This window comes from Rhinichthys klamathensis, unplaced genomic scaffold (assembly GCF_029890125.1).
Source record: "Rhinichthys klamathensis goyatoka isolate OS25496 unplaced genomic scaffold, OSU_Roscu_1.1 h1tg000178l_1, whole genome shotgun sequence".
Taxonomy (NCBI): Eukaryota; Metazoa; Chordata; class Actinopteri; order Cypriniformes; family Leuciscidae; genus Rhinichthys; species Rhinichthys klamathensis.
The window spans coordinates 1,655,503-1,675,270 of NW_026606707.1; the positions used below are offsets into that span (position 1 = coordinate 1,655,503).

General features: G+C 37.8%; 1 protein-coding gene across 2 annotated transcripts in view; it reads right to left on the reverse strand.

The window, feature by feature from the left end:
• ssbp3a (single stranded DNA binding protein 3a) overlaps positions 1–19,768 on the reverse strand; it is a 28,430-nt gene that overhangs the window by 7,556 nt on the left and 1,106 nt on the right. For both annotated transcript variants that reach the window (XM_056260820.1, XM_056260821.1), the window contains exons 4-5: positions 19,428–19,512; positions 740–829 (exon numbers count right to left, since the gene is read on the reverse strand). In XM_056260820.1, coding sequence (XP_056116795.1) covers positions 740–829; positions 19,428–19,512 — 175 coding nt within the window. The remainder of the gene's footprint in view (positions 1–739; positions 830–19,427; positions 19,513–19,768) is intronic.

Here is a 19,768-nt window from a genome sequence, read left to right on the forward strand (position 1 = left end):
ATTGAGGTTATTTCTCTTGAAGACAAAATTCAAGTCGTAATATGTTATGCAATTTTGCTTCTCGAGTAAATTTATATATATACTTTCTTTTTTTACAGAAAAACAAAATAATGATAAAGAACATGTTTTTATAGTGTACAAATGATCATCCATGTCACCACTAGAGGGCAATGGGGTTTAAGGGTAGTCAAAACAACCTCAAAGGCACTCAAGTTTTCCTGCATACCCACTGATGCAAGTTTCAAGACTTGCATAAACCAGTTCTATGTTCTGCAGCTCTCAGTATCTGAGAATCTGTTCCCGCAAAGCCCTCGGAGGGTCATGACTCCATCTGGTCTGAGAAAGAGTTCTCCAAATGCGTCCTTCCATAAGGTCATAATAAACATCCTATCATCCATAAATCTTTTCCAAGAACTCATTAAGATATTTTGTCGAGTCACTCTCTCTGAAAACTCCCGAGTGATAAAGCGTTAACTCCGCTGCAACACATTTAGCAGGGCCACTCAGCAGGGCAACAGCGAGCCTGCTCTCAGAGTGGAGAATGAACATAACCCTGCCTGCCATTAGCGGCTAATGGTCGCAATCAGACCGGTTCCCTGCAGACACTGGGCTTGGCAGATGACCAGAGACCGTGGCATAATGGTTCCTCTGTGAACCGCCGGCACGTGTCTGTGCACCTGAGGGCTGCTAGTTAGATGGTTACGGATGGTTTATGGAGAAGGGCTGAGGAGTGACCCACCTGAAAGAATCCGGGGGGCATGGGGCCACCTGGCATCCCGTCACCGGGGGGCATGTTGCCCAGGACTGGACTCGGTGCTGCAGCAGCGCTCTGCGATGACAGGGGGAAAAACACGTCACCAATGATGAGGATTCATATGTGGACTACTGTTCAAAAGTCAGTAAAGACTCTTTTTATTTTTTTTTACTTTCTATTCAAAGAATCCTGGAAAAAAGTTTCCATAAAAATATTAAGCAGCACAACTTTTTCCAACATTGATGATAATAATAAATGTTTCTTGAGCAGCAAATCAGTTTCATGAGACCGATTTCTGAAGGATCATGTGACACTGAAGAGTAATGATGCTGAAAATTCAGCTTTGCATCACAGGAATAGATTTCATGTTAAAAAAACATTAAAATATAAAAAAAGTCATTTTAAATTGTAATAATATTTCACAATATTACTGTTTATACTGTAAACGTTTGTACGGCTGTGTAAATGGAATGCCAATGTGTATAATTCAATTCAATTCATCAGCTTTGGCATTTTAAGGTTAAAAACATTTGACTGGAATGTATACTGAACAAGCACAGATACAGATTTGCTGATATATTAGTAGGTTCCGACATTTCAAAATCAGAGGTTCAGGTTTAGTCTTTCTAGTTCCTAATTGAGGTTTTATGGGGGATATTACATAATTCGAACGTAGCTGCACAGATACCAACGAGTCATGGCATGATCTCGGAATTCCCCTTTAATCTAATTACAGTATTAAATAAAAAAAAAGGGAACTTCAGCCTAAACAGATTTATTTGAAGAAGAATCACTTTGAATGCATTTCAATGCCAAATTAGGCATATAGTAATGTTTTTAACAAAACAAATATTTAGGGAATAATCACCCCTGGAAACAGCTGTGGTGAACATTGTGTCATGCTACAATTTTCAAAGTAAACCTGTACTGCATACTACATTAAACATTTGGCGTTCGTAGATCGACTGGTAAAGACTGTATTTCAAAGATGGCTCCTGCCTGTATACGCGAAGTTGACTGTATGTAAAAAATATCTTCTTATTAAACTGTCTGGACACTTACAAAGTTCTCAATGCTTCGGTTTGAAGGTAGGGACCCTCATTATGCTACCGTGTTAGTGTGGGGCTATTTTGAGCCTTGTTAGTGGTATTAACAAGTGATTTTTATTTGTCATTGATCTATGCCCAATATACTACCGTTATACTAGCTTTATAGGCTAAACTGTTTTTAGAGATAAAACTATTTACATTCGATAATCATGAAAACAAATCTCAGATAACGGTTGACTAGGTAACAATGTGTAATTAGACCAAAGGTTCATTTTGCGCCGGAGTTCTCCTTTAAGTCAATCAGACGGTTCTTTGTGGACTAGGCTTCGTGTCGATTGTCAAAAGTCTGACTGAGTGAGACTTAAGCAGAATCTGTCAAGTAGAGCTGCATTAATGTGGCATTAACCCTGAGAAAGATGCATCATTGGTCATCACTCGCTCTCCGTCTTTCACGGAGTTGGTCAATCTCACAAGTTCAGTCTTTTGCGCTGTTATAGCAGCTCTGGGTCAGCGGGTGAAAGCTGATTACAAAAAAGGTCAGGACTTAAGAGACTTACGACAGGTGAGGCGACATCTTACACAGAAATCCCTCTAAGCAGATCATCTTGATACAGCTGCTCCGATTGGACAGTGAAGATAATGCCGAAACGCTTCGAAAATAACAAACTCACATTGAATTATCCCTGCCTGAAACTGAGCTTTATAGCACACTGACTGCTGCATCGAGCCTTCAAATCAACATCAATCGAAAGTCTAACAGTTACAACGGCCACCAACAGTATTTATTGAGGCGCCTCATATATTTCAATAATTTTCTGTGATGTGCACAAACAGCTTATCAAGATCCTCTCAGCTTTGGGAGTACAGAAAGACAGATATATCTCTACATCCTCACGTGGGACTCTCTAAACACACGGACCGCAGTCACAGTTTATCAACACTTCGCAATCCTCTTTGACCCCTGGATCAGGCCAGAGGGACATAATTTAGGGCATTTTCCTCAGCAGTCCAAACTAATCTCCTTTGTGAACGAACACTGTTGTTCTCTCTGTCACAACAAACAGAGATTAACCGATGAGATAAACAAACTCCAAAAGAGTCGAGTCCTAAAACGGCATCAGGTTGTACAAGGGAAGGATCTGTGGATCAATACCCAAATCCAGACAAACACGAGACAGAGAGTCTGATGTTTAGAAGTACATTTATTCCTTAAAGACTGAAAATTCAATATTTAACCACAATCAAGGTCTGGAGAAAACTGCCTGAAAGAAAAGCATTTGCCAATGGATTTTGACAGAGAAAGAGAGATGTCTATGCAGAACAACCCAGCCAAACCAACAAATGGTTTAAGGAATACACTGCAAAAAATTATAATGGTAACTTTTTGTTATTTCCGGTGCTATACAGAGAAAAACTGTAATAGAAACAACATTTCATGTAATTTTACAGTAGAAAAGACCAGTAAACTGTAAAGTGATATTCCTAGATTTCACTGTGTGACACTTCACATTTGATGTTTTTTTTTTTCATTTTAACAATTATGTTTCTTCTTAGATTTTTGTTATCAGTAATGTACATTAGGGTTTTATGTTACATGTTATATTGTTAAATGCTTGTTTATTGCATTATGTTAGTGTTGTTACCATGCTGGTGTTTTGTATTTGTGTGCATGACACTGTATGCAGTTTCTTCTAACATAGTTATACTAATATATTAGTAGTATTAGTATTACTATATAATTTCCCTCAGCTTGTGGAAAAGCTGCTTTGATTCATCATGTGGTTTTCTCTTTACCAGCAGTGTTATTATGGTGTCTACAAAATATTTGTAGAAACTAAATGGCATCTTATGGGTTTAGTAATAAAATCTGGTCTACATTGTATCTTATTGTGGCCAAATGTCGACCAACTAGAGAACAGTCAGAGCGGCAATCATTTATTTCACATGACATCAAAAACATCTCCACAAAAGGCTGTAAAGACAACACAAAAGTAATTAGCAGAAAATTTGTATGACTTTATACTTTTGGAATTTGGACAAAGGGAAGTTTAGAGAAATATCAAAGATACCTTTTTGTGAATGTTGTCTTTCCAGTTGATTGAACGGAGTGTGCACTCTGACAGCTGGAAGTTGTGTAGTAACCAATCAGTTTGGAATGGCCAATTTCAGTTTCAATTTCATTATCAGTTTTTATTTTTGTGTGCAATGTGCCAGCATTACGATGTACGCATTAAACGGAGGTTGCAATAGCTAAGTTTTCCCTATTGTGTCATATATACGAGTGAAACGGCTTCTCAAACAAGAAAAAAAAAAGTGGGCGGGACTTCTTTTTGTCCATGGGGAATTGATTGGATGGTTGTGGTTTGTTTTTGCAATGATGTCATGTGAGTGACAGGTTGTCTCGCCCTCACACTAGTAAACACATCATCAGAGAAGTCACTGCAATAGGGAGGGGTTATTGTGATTGTTTAAATTGTTAAAAAAATGAATGATGTCAACGGATAAATTGGCAGGTTTGAACTTGCAACACTTTTAGGTTAAATCATTCCTTGACCTTACTTTGCAGATCGTCTGACTGACTATCACAGAGTTGACAATATTATCATTGATCATGAAAATAACAGACTGACAGACAGTAAAGAACTCGCACCGACTGCCAAGTAAACAACAACACTAAATATGAAATGATTGATTTGTGCAGTTCGAATTGATCATTTCATTTAAATTTAGCCTAGAAATGAAGACATTATGGATTTCAAAAAAGTGCAAGTCTTGATCACTGTTCTCCCCAAGGCAGATAACTGACTTCCTGAGTCAATCTCACTTATCAGTCCATCACAAGCCCCAGTGGGGATCTCAGTACACGCCTACGGCACCACCCATCAGATTAAACCACCAGTCAACTGCCGAGCGTCCTCGGTTTCCTGCTTCTAGTCATTCTCACATGGATGTGATGGTCATAATATTGCCTTCTAATGTTCTGTCTAACTAAACGTCTGATATGGGTGTGATAGAGCTTAGGCGACACACATTAGAATGGCACTTGAGACAGCAGGCCTGCACCGCAGACAGGGAACACCGCTCTTCACATTCTGCCACCATCATTACATGAAAATCCTGGTCTGGCTCGGATCTCAGTACACAAAAGATCCATCTGGCTAGATGATAGTGAAAGTTAATATATTCATGTGATCCCAGGCTAAGAAGTACTCGATCGCCTCGGTGGCACGTACGTAGGATATTTGAAAAGATGAGTGAGCTCAAGTGGCAAAGCCCAAAGACTCTGTGACCTTGAAAATATATCACAGAATAGCTATGGATTAATGCTACAGCACTTGTATGCGGTGTAACACAGGAAGCATACGTAAGATGTGGAAGCACTGCAAAGGTTCAGTGAACATGGAATGTGCTCATACCAGTTGCAATACCAGGAATACCACTTTCACAATCTCTTATTTCACCATTCGTAGTACACATTTTTGGGTGACAATATGTCTGTCTAATGATTAGATTAGCCTGATAATTTTGACCAAAAAATGCAATCCTTTCACTCTTGAAGGTAAAATAAAAGTATTTTAATAACTGGGCAAATATTTGTATGACTGGACGCAGTAAAATGCTGTGCGCACCACCAGGGTATGTGTACTTGATTATGTGGTAAACTGCATATATAGAGTATAAAATTACCGGATACTATATTCACATTATTTGACAGATGCAACTTCTTTAAAATAATGAACATTTATTATTATTTAAATGTGTGAAACTTACATACTGTGCATTTGACACTAAAACTATACTGCGCGCACCAGGGTCGGTACATGACATGTTCTGAGAGAAAAATGTGATGGGTTTTTAATACCTTTTTTTGTTAAATTGCATGTAATTTATTACCAGGCACACCACATTTGAATTTGCCCAGTCAGCTTTGAATATAAATTCCAACTGTGACAGGGCTGAAATAATATAGTGCTGTATGGTTCGTATTAGGGAAATACTGATTAATAACTATTACAAAGTAAATGAGTGCAAGGCTGTTAGCAGGATTGAGGTAATAGTTAAAAGAACAATTTTAAGAATTATTGAATAATTCAGAGATCGAAAAAAAAAACCTGTATTTGTTGACAACAAATTTAAATATTGGACGGCACGTTTTTTTTTTTAAGAACAACCCAGTTTATACAGTAGGTCACTTCCTATATAAAAACACCTTTAGTATACTGGACTGTAATGCTGATTCATGCCACACAGATACAAAAGATACATTGTTTTGCACAGAATGCATGAAAAGAACCATTACATCTCACTCTAGTTACAGCATGAAATCAAGTAGATAGCTACTTTGCATCCAACTTATCACACAGCACCCATTTAACAGTCAAAACACACTCATTGTGCTCCTACTGTCTGTCACTTGGTGGACAGGTGTTACTGGTTTGCTTATTCACATGTTTACTTTCCACATGGAGTGCTGGCCAGCTCTGAAGAGACACATCGCGTTCGCCTGTCTCCACAGAGCGAGGAGATGAGTGCCATCTGCCTGGAAGCAAAGCCCCTTAATCTGACGCCATCCATACGTCTGACCTCATAAGACCCAGATAAGATCCAAGAGCCCAGGGGTTAAATGAATGATTATCAATATACTGAAAGAAGAGTGTAAGAAATCACACGAATCCTTTCCTGAATAAACTGAATCCATCATTATCTTCAGTCAGGTCTGATTGGAAATGAGCATGATGTGCTATTTTAGTATCACTGAGATACTATTAGAGTTTTTATTAATATTTTGAATCAGATTTCATTTTTATATTTTCCATTTTTTAAATGTTTAGTAATTGTGTTGTGTCTCTTAGTTATTTTAATATCTTTTAAGGTCTATATAGTTTTTTTAATACATTTTTACTTACTAATATAGTTATTTTATTAGTTAAACTAAATTAAAATAAGAAATTTAACCTTGGCAACTAGTTAAACTCAAACTTATTTTATTTCAGTTAACATTTATTTAATTATTTCAAGTATTTATTTAATTATTTTTATGGTTTTAGTTTCAATTATCTATAATAACTTTGATCATGACTGATTAGTTGGTCACATGACAACATGTAACACTAACTAAGTTAATTTATACATGTCTAATTCCATTAGACATTTCATATCTAAAAGTAATTATAATAATATATTAATAATAATAAATTGTAATTAATAATAAAATCATAATAAATTTTTAACAGTAACATTGTTATTTGGTAATTAATTATATATTTTTAATAATTTATAAATACAGTATTTTTATATTAAATAATAAATTGATTTATTTATTTCATTAAAATATTTTATATATTTAATATTAATATATAAATAATAACATAAATCTACAAATCCAAAAAACAATATATTAAAATATACATGTACATATTTTATGTTATTTTATGTAATGCTAATTATTGGGAAATTTGAACCAGTTGGGCATCTCCCAAACAATAAACACTGGTGTACCGATCCGTTGTTTGATCTAGATGAATAACAGGGGGAGGGAAGGAGAGAAGAACGAGAGAAGTAAAGTCAGTCCTGACCACAGCCTGGGGCAACACCTCCTGGCTGATGTTAGCAGTTCCCCTGGAGATTCATTAATGATTACCAGACACACAATCACTGAGGTTTTTTGTGATGCAAGAGTCCTAAAAGGGGGAGGTTACTTTAGGACATAAAGGGATCATAAAAGACCAGATCTATAGAGCAGTGATATATGATACTGTAAGCTCTATAGATCTCTGCCTCCGATCTGAAGAACAGCATCTGAACTGCTAATAACGCACCATCTCTGAAATTTTCAAGCCATCCAGACGGAATCAACAAATAGATCAGTGATTTCTGCCCATGAGCATCAAGACCATTACGGTCAAGAAACGACTCGACTCCATCAGGCCACTGTAATGCTGAAAGCCGATAGGCTTGCAGTTTAATGGCTATTGACAGCTGTTCCTTAGGGAGTCGGGGCTGGTGTACGGCATCAGGGAGCAGTCGACTTCAGGCAAGAAGCTCTCTCCATCTGCTGCCATCTCCTGTAGCTTCTCTTTCTCAGTCCTTCTCCACCCTTACTCCTCTCAGTTAAAAGGGCATCTGCTCAACCACGCAACCTCCTCAATGTCCTCTTGGCTATGATTGGAATAGCAAAAACCATACTCTTCATACTAGTTATGCTGGTTTATGTTAGCTAAAAGGTTGAAACATTTAAATTCTGTCATTAATTACTCACCCTTCATTCCAAACCTGTAAGACCTTCGGTCATCTTTGGCACACAAACGAAGATGTTTTTGATGAAATCTAAGAGATTTCCATTCCTCCATTGACAGCTATGCAACCGAAACTTTAACGCTTCAAAAAGTCCATAAAGAGATCGTAAAACTCGATCGCTTTCTATGATGAACAGATTGAATTTAGGCTTGTATTCACATATAAACATTGATCAGTGAACATAAACAGAAGCTCAACCGAACCTGCTTGACGCGAGAGAACAAACCTCATTGGCTCTTGCAGAAGCTCAAACGTGCTGCGTAACACACGAGAATAAACATCATTGGTTTTCGCACGTCAAACAAACATGCTTGAGCTTTCGTGTACCACAACTGATGAATGTTAATCATATAAATCATCATATAAAGTGATTGTGTCTCTTCAGACAATTTTGGATTAAACCGCTCAATTCATATGGATACGTTTTACGATCTCTTTATGAACTTTTTGAAGCGTCAAAGTGTCTGTTGCGTAGCTGTAAATAGAGGGACAGAAAACACAGATTTCATTAAAAATGTCTTCATTTCTGTTCCGAAGATGAACGAAAGTCTTACGGGTTTGGAACGACGTGAGAGTGACTAATAAACGACAGAATTTGAATTTTTGGGTGAACTTGATCCCTTTAATTTGGGTTTTATTGTGCTGTGCTTAACATAGTAACAGTCAGCATAGTGAAACCCTCTCAGAGAAGTTAAAGTACCACCACCACTACAGCCATTAACACACTGCTTCAATAATACATTTCAAGACAATCACTGCTGGACATCAGATCTCCTGCTGTGAGCAATGTTCCTGTTATTATCGAGAAGTGGAAAGATAAAGGACAGTATTTTTTTCTGCTGATTCTTCAAGGATTGTTACTCGCTGACAGAGGATTCATTTAATAAATCGCTGCAGTAGGAAAAGTCTCAACAAACCGTCGGATGCTATGAAGTAGATGAAAAACTATTTTCATTTAATTGAAATGGGTGGCAACAAGGATATTCTATCCTTTTGTGCTCAGCAGAAGAAAAAAAGTCATATGGGTTCGGAACCACATGAGAGTGAATAAATTATGACATTTTCATCCTTATAACATGCAAAGTAATCAGTTTACAGCTGCATATCGCTACAGAGATGCATGTTATATCAGTACCAGTGCATTTTCATTTACCTTTGCTTTCATCTTTTAAGTTATTCACAAAATATGAATGAGTTAAATGCAGTCTTTGAATCCATTTTACATACTGTATTATAATGTGGTGATGGCTAGGATTTAATTTGATTTAACAGTTGATTTGATTCACACTCGAAATGTTAACTGGACTCTGATGCCGCTGTAAGCATGCTTCCTTTTATACTGCATTCCTAAGGGAATCTGCGAGTAGAAGTAACAGGACATACTGTAAGCGGCAAACACACGGACTCCAGGGGTTTGCACTGATGCCTCGGTGCTCCCATGGGTTTAGTTCGGCCAAAATGATGCAACTTGACAATAATAGTAGCTGACAAACAATGTGGCCTAAAGATTATTGTGAGGAGCTAAGAGGTCTTTAGGAAACTCAATCCAGGTCCTCTGTCAAATCCATACTCAAGTCATCCACTGCAATGTTGTCTTTGATAAGCTTGTAAACATTTTCCCTTCCCAATAAATTATTCAGAGACAGGGTTCCGTGGTTCATGCACAAATGTTTGACCTAAAGACTATTTTGAGCAATGGTTTGATAGGCAGAGAGACTCTAAAGAGCTCTAGAGGATGGGGTAATTAGCCAGGGAGAGCAGTTTATGGGCTCTCTGATGCCCTTGTCCAATTGACCTGCCTGATAAAAGTGCCATTACTGGCAATTAAGCCACAAGACGCAAAACAAGGGGCTCTAAGAGGAAGTGCTACGACTGAACAGTTTGTATACGAATGTCAAACTGCCTTTATTAATGTAAACAAACAGGCGTCAGGTTACTGAACCACAAAATGAATGCAAAGGTGTGCTTTAGCAGGTGAACCCAATGCATTTATATTCAAGATCCATTATAAGGATGGACATGAATTTATCCTGGAGGACTAAAAAAAGAAAGAAGGATACAACGTCGGGCCGTTTTTGAGTGTTGACCGACTTAGTTTTTCGGTGTGTTCCGCACCATTGGCTCTAGTCGGGTGCCATCGGGGTTTTTTGGGCCGTCGGTGAGAGAGAACTCTGATTGGCTGTTCAGCTTAGTGAATGAGTCAGTGCACGAGGATAATAGCAAAACAGCAGCACAGAAGTCAAACCGGTACAGATAGAAGGCTGATCTAATTTTACATCATCTTACCTGAGTGTTCTTGGGCGAATGTTTTAATATTAACATGCGCGGAGTGGAATAAAGAAAGTGATCAGCAGGATTGATATTCAAAATGGTAAGCACGCGCTGCTTTGTTTACGGTTTGTGTATCTGCTGCCGCTGCGTCGGTTTCCCTTTTTGAATGACGAATATTGACTAATATATCTGCAGAAATAGACAGTTTTCTCATTTACACACAGGCGCAGAACTTGCATGCTAGCTGACAGTCGGCTAGCTCTCTTAACACGGTCGGCTTCACGGCCATCAGCGCTAGTTCTTTTGGCGTCCTTTGGCCTACACTTATTCAATTATTATCCAAGATTAACTTTTAAGTGAGCATTAGATTCAAACAAAGACAATCAAAATATAAAAATAGAGGAAACGGAGCACGTTTTTGCTTTGCGTTTACATTTTTTTAACTTGAACGCTGTGTTTTTAGAACAGCGTGTCATGCGCAAGATGCTGCAAAAGATGCGAGACTTGAGCGCAGCCGGTCAAACACATCCATCTAGAGCAAGTTTACATAGAAAGACAATGGAAAAGTGGAATGGAAAAACGCGTTCTGTGTGAACCGGCCTTTAAATATCCAATATCATAGAGACTTAGGCCATGTAGCAACCACCCATCAAACGCCACTCACAAAAATCGAAAAAGTAAAAAGTAAAAATTAAAATTAAATTTTGATAAGCAGTCAAATTTTTCATGTTTCAGGAGTGTTCACTGGAAAACAAGAGAAAAACACTGATTAATAAATATAATAGGTATTTTACCATGCTAGTAAAACTTGGCTTTCATATACATAAATTGCTAGAATAAGTTGTGATTGTTCTTTATTAGAGAGCCTCATTAATAATCATAAAGCAAACGCTGACAGTACTGTCAAATTTCTGTAATATATGGCACCTTCCCTTAGGCTGAACAAAGAGAACTGACAGTACAGGTGAATTATGTCTATGTGGAGATTCCCCAAACAAGCAATATGTAAAAGACCCCAGATTAGTTTAGGGCTTTGCCTTGAGCAGTTAAACAGCAAGAGCTGAAAAACAGTTTTTACTGTTATATTCATAAAGGTATCTGCCTGTTCAGAGTAGGGGGAGGGGAGCGTCAGACGCAGGCAGACACAGGCACAGTGTGTTCACCCGAGGCAGACCACCCAAGTCACCTGCCACCTGGGCTGTTGTTATGGCAACCATATCCTCTCCAAACAACCACATTCAGGTGAGACGATGGAGGGAGGTGAATGGGCAGAAACGCTTTACATGTCATGCTAATTAAGAGCTTGTGCTCAATTCTGTGTTTTGTTACTCATATTGAAGTCCACACAGAACCTGCAGACATTTTCACAAGCTTTGCAAAGATTGTGCGTGTAAATCTGTAGAATTGTGTGGAATGAATTTAAACAAAAGAATGTGTCAGAACACTGCACTCTTATTGGTTGCTGAAAGTAGTGATTTATACAACAGTTAGCTCTAGTCCTCAAATCTGATTGGACGAACAGCGTTTCAAGAGCACTACAGTCCAACAGACTCTTCACTGTTTGTATCACTCATTTGTCTCTGTTTGTGCGTTTCCGACAGACTGTCACTCACTTAGTGGTGGGGATTTTTCAGTGACTCTTTCTGCATGTTACATCTTTACGCCAGTAGGTGGCGACGAGTGACTCTTTATGAGTGAATCATCGAGTCATTCACTGAACCGATTCATTCAAAAACACCGATTCACTCAGGAATGAAACAAGTGAATATGCATGTCCCTACTATAGGCTATAGTAGATAAAAACAGTATGTGAAAAGTATATGTCCAAATTAACAGTGCAAAACACTTAAACGATTCCAATACTCATTTCCCACAGTATTGATACACCGATACTCTTCTCTACAATGGCAAACTGACACACCTGCCTCTTCTCACTCGCTAGTCCCAATTTCAACATAACAAAAAACTGTCAAGCTCACTGAACAAAGATACAAATGAAATAGACCTTCCTGAAAAAACTTAAAGGAGAACTCCGGCGCAAAATGAACCTTTGGTCTAATTACACATTGTTACCTAGTCAACCGTTATCTGAGATTTGTTTTCATGATTATCGAATGTAAATAGTTTTATCTCTAAAAACAGTTTAGCCTATAAAGCTAGTATAACGGTAGTATATTGGGCATAGAGTAATGACAAATAAAAATCGCTTGTTAATACCACTAACAAGGCTCAAATTAGCCCCACACTAACACTGTAGCATAATGAGGGTCCCTACCTTCAAACCGAAGCATTGAGAACTTTGTCAGTGTCCAGACAGTTTAATAAGAAGATATTTTATACATACAGTCAACTTCGCGTATACAGGCAGAAGCCATCTTTGAAAAACAGTCTCTACCAGTCGATCCACGAACGCCAATCCAAGCCTACTGTTCGCGCTCACCTTATCACAACTTATAGCTCGTTCACATTCTCACCAGCGCACTTGGATCGGCGTTTGTAGATCGACTGGTAGAGACTGTTTTTCAAAGATGGCTCCTGCCTGTATACGCGAAGTTGACTGTATGTAAAAAATATCTTCTAATTAAACTGTCTGGACACTGACAAAGTTCTCTTCGGTTTGAAGGTAGGGACCCTCATTATGCTACCGTGTTAGTGTGGGGCTATTTTGAGCCTTGTTAGTGGTATTAACAAGCGATTTTTATTTGTCATTACTCTATGCCCAATATACTAGCGTTATACTAGCGTTAGAGGCTAAACTGTTTTAGAGATAAAACTATTTACATTCGATAATCATGAAAACAAATCTCAGATAACGGTCGACTAGGTAACAATGTGTAATTAGACCAAAGGTTCATTTTGCGCCGGAATTCTCCTTTAAAGCATTAGATAGGCCTATATGCTGTCACTAAGATGCACTGATTTAATATAGCCTACTAATTCACATGCGTTTTCTTCCTCAACTGTTAATGTTCACAAATTTGTTTACAAGGACAACTGCAAAGACAGGCATTTTGACACACACAAGTGTGTATTTGACCGTTCAAGCCGAATAAGGTACCAAAAGCAACTCAGTTCAAGACTCACGTGCTGTATGAGCAGTGGCTTCATGTTATGCATGTGATATATATCACAGTTATGCATGTAATCACAGTTGGTGAATGTGTGATCAACAGATAGATTTTTAATATTTAATAACTTGCATTTTAAAAAGAACATTGTGGGTTAGTCTGTTTTTTGCCACCAACGAAAATAGTCCCAAATGAAGTAAAATCAACCATTGTGGACACACAGAGTGAATGAATGTTGTTCAACAAATAGATAAGTAAATGATTCAATGACTTAAATAAAGGCAGCATCCAAAATCACATACTCTGCGAGTAGGTTCTTCTGAAGATGAATCACTTAATTTGTGGCCTTTGAAAATGATGTTGTTTATAGTGGCAAAGTTATCCAGACTGGTGTTGTCACGATACTGGACTTTCTAACTTCCATAGGATACACAAAGCACAGGGAGGCTTTATTTGAAATTCGGAACTCCTCCTAATCCTACCCCTTAAACACTTTATTCCCACTATTAAATACCAGTTAGGCACTTTATTTCCACTTTTTGAATATTTTGTTCAGTTTTATTTAAAATATACGGCTCTCTGAGCTGATATGAGATAGGAAAAGGGATAAGAATGAGTTTGTAAAAAGAGTGATTCAAACTCTGGTCGGTCACGTCAAAAGCTAACGCCAACTGCCTTACTCTCCACACCACTGATATTGTTATTTGATGGGTTTCTTTTGTAATTGTCTGGCTCAATCAGACAACAGTGGGCGGAGTTAGTGTAAATAGCCTCTGCCAACAAGCCGGACTACTGGCACATGGTGTAAATAGAAACTGTTAAAAATGTTTTAAAATAAAATTCTGAAAACAAACTACACCAAATAACATCAAGAATCTCTTTCTTTCTGAACGAAGGCACAAACATTTTCACCCAGAGCTCCACAATATCATGAGGAATTCAATTCAGGCAGATCAGTGACTGCTGGTCTTAAGCCTGGTCTAAAGAACACAGCACTACATTCCAACCTCCTAAAAGACATACCCCCTACTCCACCTAGCCGGCAAGACAACAGTCAGGCAAAAAGAGAAAGAGAGATAGAGAGAAAGAAGGAAATTCCTGGAATAGCTCAGAAGTGGAGAGCCACATTCATAACCCCTCCTGTTGTAGCGTGTCCACAAAACCTAGCCAAGAACAGGGGCTTTCTTATCAGCGAGCAAACTAATTAACCCACCCTCTCTCTCTCAAACACACACACACACACACATAAAGAGAGAGATACGTGCTGCGGGCCCTGAACTCGTATATGAAAACACAAATGCCGGCCCCTGAAATTTTTCCTGGCTCTCATTTTGTTTTGTTTATCTGCAGCACACAGGAAAAAAGATGAGGATTGAGCCAAGGCCTGACCCAACACCCCTCCCCTGCCTGTACTCCCTCTCTCTCTCTGTCGTTCACTTCCTTCCTGTATTCTCCAGTCCCCTGCTGCTCCCTGGGCTGTAAACGCAGACAGTGGTGAAAACCTTTGAGTAACTGTACATACTCAAAAAAAGGGGTTGCTAACATTTCCACGGTTTCAAAGACCTTCATGATGTTTATGGTGTAGAAACAAGTATTGTGAAATACAAGAACTAATACGGAGCCCTAAAACAACAGTTATTGAAGATTGGTGTGTCCCAGGCTTGGTGTGTCTAGACAGACTAGTCCTGACAGGCTGACAAGAAAGGTTTTTTTTTTGCTTTTTATTTTTTACAGCAATTGTACATCCCTGAATTCACAGTAAAAACTAAACAGATAAAGAAAGCAGAGAAGGGGGAGGATGTGTGTGTGGGTCAGGTTTTGCCTAGACTACCAACCAAAAGCCAAGGCCAGGTAAGATTTTTTTAATGTTTCTGAAACAAACCTGTAATGCTGCATGTAAAATACAGTAAAAAAAAAAAAAAAAAGTATTACAAAGTAAAATAACTGTTTTCTGTTTAAATACATGTTAATATCAGGGTTTTTCCGGGGTCAAAAATGGTCTTCGGATGAACACTGTCATCCACACACACAGTACAAAGTGCCCTATAACTGCGAGCCCAGTACTGACATTAAATCCAAAATATTTTTTATGCAGAAACAGTTCGTAATATTAACTTAACCTATTTATTCATGAAATAAAAAATAATCACTGTCAGACTCAGGACAGATCATAAGACAAAGTTCTTAGAACTATTTTATATTTAAAAATCTGTAAATGTATATGCAAAAAGTCACTGGGTGACTGATTTGAAAAGTTAGTAATAAAATGAACAACTAAGTAACACATTACATAGAAAAAGTGGCAGGTCTATTATTTTGCATTTACACTCCAATACTTAATGCACAGATAATTTGACATACAGTAACAGATTGTTTTGTTCCGTCCATTGCTATGGTTATCACTAGGCGCGTTTCCATTACAGATTTGGGCAAAACTTTTGCAATTTTTTCTAAATGTCGACAAAAAACTATTGCGAAATGACGCCATTTCCATTAACCGATGTTATGCAACTAAAACTTAATTTTTTCCTCTCGCGATAAGTCATTCCAAAAATCATGGCAACGGACGTTCAATTTGCACAATTTGAAGGGTAATGGAAACGCGGCTACTGTCAATCGGATTCAGTCGTGCATTTAAATACAGTTGTCAATCCAGAAACTCTGCAATGTGTAGTTAGCAGCATGAAAAATATATACTATATACAGAAAGCGAGCAAATATCGCTGCCATTATAATCACTGAAGCTGTCAATAACTTCAGCTCAATGTGAGATACACAAACTCCTATTAAAATCAATGAAGTCGTCTACGCTGTGCGATGAATCTCTTATAGACATCGTGTTTATATTTTGTTGGTTATAATGAAAGGAATCGCAAGCATGCAGAACTCGCGCTAAACAAAAACTCTGCCATTTTGAGCAGTGTTGAACTGATTCTGACTATTTTAAACATCTGATTGGTCATTGCATTCACGCACTCAACAGATATGTCTGTGATTGGCTACAAATCTCAACGCTGCAAAAACACATCGTAAGAAACCTTTGATGCTCTTCACAGACAAACACAAACACTAACGGGAGCGTTTTAAAGCAGATGGCAATCAGTGGTACCAGTACTTCAGAACAGCAGGTACATTGTCCTATCAAATTATCAAATAAATCTTTGGAAGGACAAAGATTCATTTTGGCTTCCGCCAATTTTTTTTTAAATGCAAGAAAAACCCTGAATATATCATTTGTTCCTGTGATGGCAAAGCTGAATTTTCAGCAGCCATTACTAGAGACTTCAGTGTCACATGGTCCTTTGTTTTTAAGAGTTTCCAACATTTAGTTCAATTGTGGCCACCTTCTACTAATTTGTTTCCTTGTTTTAATACAAGTGATTAAGTCGTATAGGAACTAACTCTTAATTTGTTGTCACTATTGAGAGTCACGGATTTATTGAGCACCCCTAGAAAAAGGTCAAGTGAGGGTTACATTCACAGATAGGGTATTGATTTAGGGTAAATATCATTATTAACTCAGTATAAAAACAATAGAATTCAATGGAATGACCCCATCATGTGTTTGTGTACATGGCTGACGAGAGCCTCAGGAGGAGACACAAGGACTGAGATCATAAGTGTGACCTTGCATTGGATTCTGTCAACCTCTGATTGATCAAAGCAATCAATGCATGTTACTATCATTACAGAATACACAGGGGACTGGAGGGTCTTCACACTTTCAATGGCCAACTAGTGAATGCTGATTGCCACACCACCTTCAAAGGTGTGAGGAAAAATGAGCAGTAAGAAGATTTGACAGTCAAATCAATGATTTCCAACAAACTCCTTTGCATTCAGCTGTTGCTCAAACCAACATTTAGCTTGCTCACTCAAAAAATCTGTCAGGTGTGACAAAGCAAAGCCCCTCCCTTGACTGTCCGCTACATTCCTGTGACCGGAAAACTTATACCAGTACTTAATTGCCATCCAAGTCAAATCACTGAATCATGTACTTCTACTAAGAGAGGTTTGTGTTCTGAGTCTAGTTTATTTTTTTTCCCTGAAGGGAGGTGGGGCGGGTGCGACACATTTTCCTGCTGTGTCAGGGTTAAAAAGCTAAAAAGCTAGAGGAGACCTCACCATTATCAGATCTTGTAAGCTCCCCTCCCCCATCCCACCACAACCGACCACCATTTCAGGTTGTAAAGGTAATCCCATGAGAACTGCCTGCCATAATTTAATGGCACAATGACGGATAAAGACCTTCCACATTATACTGCATCTTGAAAAAAACAAAAAAAACATGTAAAACTAACATGAATACTGTTCAAAAGGCTAATATTGGTAAGATTTTTTGAATGTTTTTGAAAGAAGTCTCTTATTCAAAGCAAGGCTGCATGTATTTGATCAAAAATACAGTAAAAACAGTAATATTATTACAATTTAAAATGACTGTTTTCTATTTGAATATATTTTAGCATCATTATTCCAGTGTGTAGTGTCACATGATTTATGTTACATTTATTATTATCATCAATGTCGAAACCAATTGTTCTTCTTGATATTTGTGTGGAAACTGTGATAATTTTTTCAGGATTCTTTGATGATTAGAAAGTTTTTTATTTGAAATGGAAATATTTCATAACATTCAATTTTTTTTGCCTATTTACTGTTACTTTTGTTCAATTTAATGCATCCTTGCTTAATAAATGCCTTAGTTTCTTTCCAAATAAATTACTTACCAAATTTTTGAAGGATTGTAGTATTTTTAAGAGTTTCCTACTTTGAATTGTAATTCTATTGCCATTGCACTAGAGTTAAAGTTATGCAACCTGCTAGAGTGTCTGTTGTGGAAGGGACCAAAGCTCCACAACTACGAAATAAATCCTCACAGCTTACTCAACTTAATCCAGCCTAAGAACATCTACAGCATTATAAAACTCTAGGATTTGGGCAGATTTGTGTAAGACTGATTTCTGTTTCAAATAACAGAAGTTTTTCCATTCATTACGTACAAGTATTAACCCAAAGCCATTGTGGTCAATGCATCAAAGTACTCTAAAAGACCCTGAATGGCGGAGGACATTGACAAGTCAATTACCTAAACAAAGAGCATTAAATGTCTACATTCCATCAAACATCACAAGTTGAAGAGGCAAATGTCCAGCTTTCTAATTAAGAGGCCAGGTGTAGTAGACACATTTTGTGGATTCTAGTTCACCTGTAACACTTCCAGTAACCAAGAGTGATGCAACAAGCAATTTGTCTGAATGAGAAACTGCATCAGGACATATTTAATGTTAATTTTATAAGTACCGGTATGTGCAGGTTTTTGGATCAATGACATTTCATGGCGAGTGCGGCTACACTGCACGACACCACTGAAATACAAACCAAGCGATTAACAAAACGTCTTTGTCAGGGTCACGGATGGTTATTTAGCGCAATAACTCGATTTTATAACTCGTTACTTAACTGCATCATTCCTGGTTCCAACATGGTGGAAGTCTAATTTTACATGTGCTTCATAAGCACTTTTACGTTCCCATTCAAGGGCAGTGAGTACTGGTAGCATGTACACACAATCACTCAATGTACACTGTTATATAATACTATCAATATTCTGACATTCAAGGCATATTCATTCAACAGTATATTGATCCCATAATTTCCAAGAATATGCATATAATGTGAAGGAAATGCTTTCCTGTTTACAAGCTCACACAAACCGGACACAGTCATGCTCTAAATGTGCAATCAAATTCAAATCAAGTGCGCGAATCTGAAAAAAAAACGATACTCAATACCAATTTAACATTTAATGGAACGAGGATAAACAAAGCTGACCTGGAACTAAAACAACAAATAAGCTGCAATCTCATATTTGCAATCAATATTCTGCTTCACACCACAGAGTAACATTTCAGTGGTTTTATCTCATTGTGAAACAGCAGATCTCTTCTGTCACGCTAGTGAGGGGTGAATTAAACACGCATCACTTACATAGTCATGGAAGGCCTTCGCTTCACTGGAGTGATCACATGTGTCCCTTCTCTCAGGTGCTGCACAGTACAGGTCCCAAAACACACTGCGTAGTGACAGCATTGTTTGGAATGAGAAGATATTGCAGTGTCACAACGGTTACACTTACTGATCATAACATTGATAAGGCAGTATTAAGACTATGGGCTATCTGTTGAGATTAACTTACTTTTTATGCTTAGTGTTGTATTGAACCCAAATATTTTCAGTTAGCCTAAATCATAATAAAAGTAATTCTTGATTTCCTTGCAGATTCTTTCAATATATTCCCCAAACCAAGTCAAAGCCAAGTAGCCAGATAT